At 46.5% G+C, this 5,084-nt stretch overlaps 1 protein-coding gene across 1 annotated transcript; it reads right to left on the minus strand.

The window, feature by feature from the left end:
• Positions 1-742: 742 nt before the first annotated feature.
• Positions 743-4,700, minus strand: CD180 (CD180 molecule). The gene is given in 3 exon segments (XM_068422217.1): positions 743-2,444; positions 3,116-3,282; positions 4,584-4,700. Coding segments are annotated over 3 exon segments (1,986 nt in total).
• Between the last annotated feature and the right edge of the window lie 384 nt (positions 4,701-5,084).

Below are 5,084 nucleotides of genomic sequence, written 5' to 3' on the forward strand. Positions count from 1 at the left end.
AAGCAAGCATAGTGCCAAACACCTGCAGATTCTTGACCAAATCTACAAGTTTTATGGTTAAAGTTGAAACTGTTGCTAGTCCCTGCTTAGTAAATAGTATAGGAGCTGGGACTGCCTCGGGGTGAGAGATGGACAGACAGAAGTTCAATGGTCAGGAACTTTCTAAGGATCAAAAATACTTTAAAGAAATCTGGGAGATGATACAGGCTGTTTCAGTCCTGCTGGAGTGGGTCTTATGTGGCTGTGCATGTTGCACCTGTTCTTCACAGAAAGTTTTTTTTTTTCTTTTTAGTGGAGTGAAGTATGCTACTGCCAGCTCCTAAACAACATTGTTTTTCAAGGGCATTTGGTAGAGGGTGAGGGTTGGGTTGGGTTTTTTTTTTTTTTGTTGGAACTGGTGGTGGTGGTGGTTTGGTTTTCTGTTTTTTAAAGAGAACAAGGATTGCATTTTGGCCTTTGGATCTTCCCTTTACAGGTCCATTAGCTGTAGGAGCTGGGACAGCAGGGCTAATCTTGAGTTGAACTGAGATTTGTCTGTAAGAGAACTTATTCATATTCAAGGTTCAGGTCATAGTTTATTTTTCCAGTTCTCAAAAGTTTTTCATTATTTTTCTAAAAGTTATAATACAAATGGAAAGGGTATTACAAAAGTTAAGAAAATACAGGTCACAAACAAAAACAGTAAGTTGTCTTTCCTCTTAATACAATTACTGTACTTCATTTCTATATCTCCATCATAACCTTATATTTGCTGGTAATCTTTCTTGAAATAGCGAGCACCCGAAATTAAGATGGCACCACAGGATAAAATAGCCAGGACAACTGCAGTGATTCCTGCTGTGTTGATTCCACAGGAGAGCGAGACAGTGGCCAGCTGAGCCCCAGCTAGCAGTTTGGGTTCAGAGCATCTCATTCCTTCAGGGTCTTCAATTTTATCCAGATTCTGCTTGTACCAGGTGATTAAACCAATATTGTAGCAGGTGCAGTCCAGAGGGTTGTAACTTAAATTGATTACGCAGTGGCCAGCTAGGGATGCTAGCCTGTCATGTGGTATGATACGGATCCTGTTGTGGGCAAAACTGAGATAGATGCTCTTGAGGTTTGACAATGCATCTGTGCTGAATGCAATAAGTTTGTTATGGCTCAAATCAACATGCTGTAACTTCTTGAGGCTGTGAAATGCTTGGCTACCTATTGCTGTCAGTTCACAGGATGATAAAATTAGCGCCTCTAAATTGGATAGCTGTTGGAACAGTTTGTCCTTTGGCATGATCCCTGACTCAAAGTTGTTTTGACTAAGGTCCAAGAGCATGGGGTTTTCCAGGCCTTGAAAGAGATGCTGAATGCTAGTATTAATCTGAGAGGAAGAAAGGTTCAGCACTTGCAAGAGATGCAGATTTCAGAAAGGACCCTGTGAAGTGTTGATATGAAGAGGAGTGAAAGCTAGGTCCAGCAGCTCCAGGTTAGCACCATCCTTAATGAGCGTATCTTGGAGGTGGAGCTTTATGTTGCGGCTCAGATTCAGGTATCGAAGACTGCTCAAACCTCTCAGTGCTTCATTACAGCAGTCAAAGCTTTCAATATGACTCTTTCTTAAATCCAGATGTTGAAGCTTTGCCAGCTTCTCCAAACAGCCAGAGCCCAGCTGCAGGACCTGCAAGTTCCCCTTGATGTGGAGGTGGGTGAGGGAGGGGAAGGCGGTAGAGCTGATGTTGCAGAGGTGCTTGAAGGTGTTCGCATTGAGAACTAACTCCGCTAGCGAGCTCATGCCGGTGATGCCGGGGGGCAACGCGCTGATGTGGGTTTGAGTTAGGTCCAGCTTTCGGAGCCTGGTCAAGCACTGAAACATGTCAGCGTTTAGGTTTCTGAAGTGCCATAGCTGCAGATACAGATCCTTGACAGAGATATTACAGAGACCTTGTAAAATATTCGGGCTTATGAAGGGCTCCTTTTCCACACCGTGAAATGTTCCCAGCCAAAGGGTCTGGGCTGTGGAGTTCTGTATCCCTGCCAAGATCCCAGGGATGTCAGTGCAGCCCCCAAAGTCCGAACTGTAGAAATGGGACTGGAAAGCTCCAGGTTCAATGTATGTAATGTCATTGCCTTTAAAGATGAGAATTATATTGCTGGTCTTCTGCAGAACACGGACATCTTCTGCTGTGATTGCTCTTATGTTGTTCATTTGAAAGTCAAGGTATTTGAGGTTTTGAGTGGGGAAGTTGGGAAGAAGCTATAGCAAAGAGATGTGGTTGCTGTCCAGATTGGTCATTGGAATAAAGGACATACTGGTTATTCCTGTCTGTGTTAAGACAAGCTGCTTCAGGGTCTGTGGGCCAGTGAACGTTGTGTCAGACAGAAACATGAACAGGTTTCCCGTCAGCAAGATTGTCTTCAGCTGCTTGTTGCTGTGAAATTTGCCATTGTACACCCAGTTTATCTGACATCTTGAGAAAGAAACAGAAACCAGCATCAGTGGCCTGTCTTGCAAAACTCTCCTGGTATATGTGATAACCCAAACTGCACTTCGTATCTCTGAGAATTCATGGTCAGTTGCCTCCACCAGGATAACAATGTCTGTCTTTTCCAGTGATGCTTGCCTCGTATTTGTAAGCTCACATGGAAGTACAGGGTCCTAGTGAGAAGAAAAACCTGACCTGAAATGATGCAGGTGTGGAGGCATTTGTAGAAGTCAGGGAGACATGAGGTTTTTAGTGGCCAGCTTAATAAAATTAAAATCTCTTTTCGCATAGGAAAAGCTGGGCATTTACAAGGACCAAACCTGTCTTTCTCAAGGGTTTGGGGAACAATATCTTTTTAGAAAAGTGAATTAAAAAATTGCTTAATGACTTTGCTGTCACTACTGTCTTAGCAGTAACAGGCGGAAAACACATATTTCACCCACTGTCCTTTGAATGATTGTCACCAGAGGAGAAACCTAGATATTGCCCAAGCGTATCAATCTCTGCTTAGCAAAATACTTCACAGCTGTCTGCAAGTGCTACTAGTGGTTCCCCTGTGAGGGCAGGGAGGTGCTGCTTTGGTGTGCTCCAGAAACTGGCTTTGGGCAGGGGGGTTGACCAACCTGTTGTGTAGAAGTGAGGATGCTCTCCCATACCTTGTTAAGTCTGAGTAGAGAAGAGACTTCAGTTCAGAGAAGGTTGAATTCTGGAGGGAAGGGAGCACATTGAAGCTGAAGTCAAGGATTTCGGTTGTGACAGGTAGTTTTTCAGGAACCTCCCTCAGTCCTAAACCTTCACATCTATATCTTTCATTTACTGTAATCTGTGGAAAATATATAGTGAAACTGAAGGGGATATGTACTGGAATATGAATAAGAAACTATGGCACTTCAAAAAAAAAAAAAAAATGAAACAGAATTTTGAATTATTTAAAAGCATAGCAGCCAGAACCCTAGGAAGCCTTAGTGCAGGCTTGCAATGCACAGCCCTGGGGTTTTGTGGAATGTGTTTTTAAAACAAATGCCCTGAATCTCTCTTGTACTAATTTGAAGTGTGTCTCATCTGTAGTACTTTCTTATCAAATATGAGGATTGTTTACTCTTTTGGATTAATTATTAATCCCTAAGAAAGAATCCCCACAAGGTAGTTTTAAATTCTGAATTTCATGAGTTTTGTAACAAAGCTTTTTCTAAGAGAAGCTTTAAGAAAACCTTGCAGAGAGGAGGTAAAAAAGAGCAGGTACGGGAATGTTTCTAGGAGGAACATGTCCAAATTAATTGGATCTGAACTGTAGTTACATGCTGCAGCAAGAGGATGGTGGAAAGGTTTAGCTCTGGCTAGACAAAGACCATATCTGATACACTGAGTCTTTAAAATTTCTGTGAAGGCTTTTCAGTTTGAAAATAAATCGACCTATTATGTAGAGAAGTCTACTCCACGGATACCAGGGAAATTCATTAAACGTGCTTGACCTGCCTTTGCCTGGTGATTGCACAGAAGTCACCCAAAGCCTGGGACTATGGCATGCAGGGAAACGCCACCCTGGAACAGCCTGCCACAGCTGTTCGAGGCAGTGGAGATGCTCAGGGCATCGCGCTTGTCACAGCTGCCAAGCCATGATGGGGAGCATGGGTGCAGCCAGCGCAGTGCCACCCTCCTCCTCACCCAGCCCTGGGTGGTTACAGGGTCAGCCTAGGGGGAAAGGTCCCTGGGGCCCCGTGGGAGATGCAGCTTTGGCAATATCCTGCCAGGAAGCTCGGAGACGTTCTGCTTGCAGGGAAGTAAAAGCACGTATTGCACACTTGGCCAAGCTGACCGTTTTAACAAGATTCAAAGCTATTCTGTTAGCCCAAAGAAAGCAAGCACAGGCGGTGGGATGTCCAGTGAGAAATGCACTGGAGCTCGGAGCCCGTGGGGAGCAGAGGACAGCGTGGGTGTGGGCCCTGTGGGGTGGGAGAACGTGGCTCGCCAGGGTTTTGTTGAGGTGCACATGCGTGGACCCTGGGGAATGGGGCACGAGATTCGGGTCTTTCCGTCCACATGGGACTGTGGGTGAGACTAAGCCACATCTCTGCCTGTCTGTGGCTTAGAGAGGCAGGCGGGCAGTGGGGAGCACTTGGTAACCTCGCTGGAGGGGAAAGAGCAGTGTTTGTGGCAAGCCACAAGCTGGACACGGCGAAGACTTTCTTCCTTTCCTATAGGTGCAAGTCCTATAACCGGAGTGTGCCGGAGGAGCGCCATGGCCCCGTGCTGCTGCAGGTGGCACAGCCCGGCGGGCAGGGGCAGGGAGATGCCAGCAGCAGCGTGGTGGATTTGGGAGGGAGGGGAAAGGGACTGTCACAACAAAATGCCCTGTGCAGGTGGGGAGTGTGGCTCCTCCACCATCCCTGTCCCCCCTGGCATGCTGGGGCCTGGCTGGAGGGCGCCGGGGTGACAGCACCGGGTCCAGCACCGGCAGGGTGGGATGAGCCAGCACTGCCCATGGCTGGGCGCTTGGCACGACCTGAGGGGCAGCAGCCAGCCTGGCACCTGCCATAGCAGCAGGGCTTGCCTCCAGCCTAGAAGTGCTGAAATAATACAGCACTGGTAACTATAGAAATGGCAACAACACACAGACTTAGAAAA

The sequence above is a fragment of the Nyctibius grandis genome, chromosome Z (assembly GCF_013368605.1).
Source record: "Nyctibius grandis isolate bNycGra1 chromosome Z, bNycGra1.pri, whole genome shotgun sequence".
NCBI lineage: Eukaryota > Metazoa > Chordata > Aves > Nyctibiiformes > Nyctibiidae > Nyctibius > Nyctibius grandis.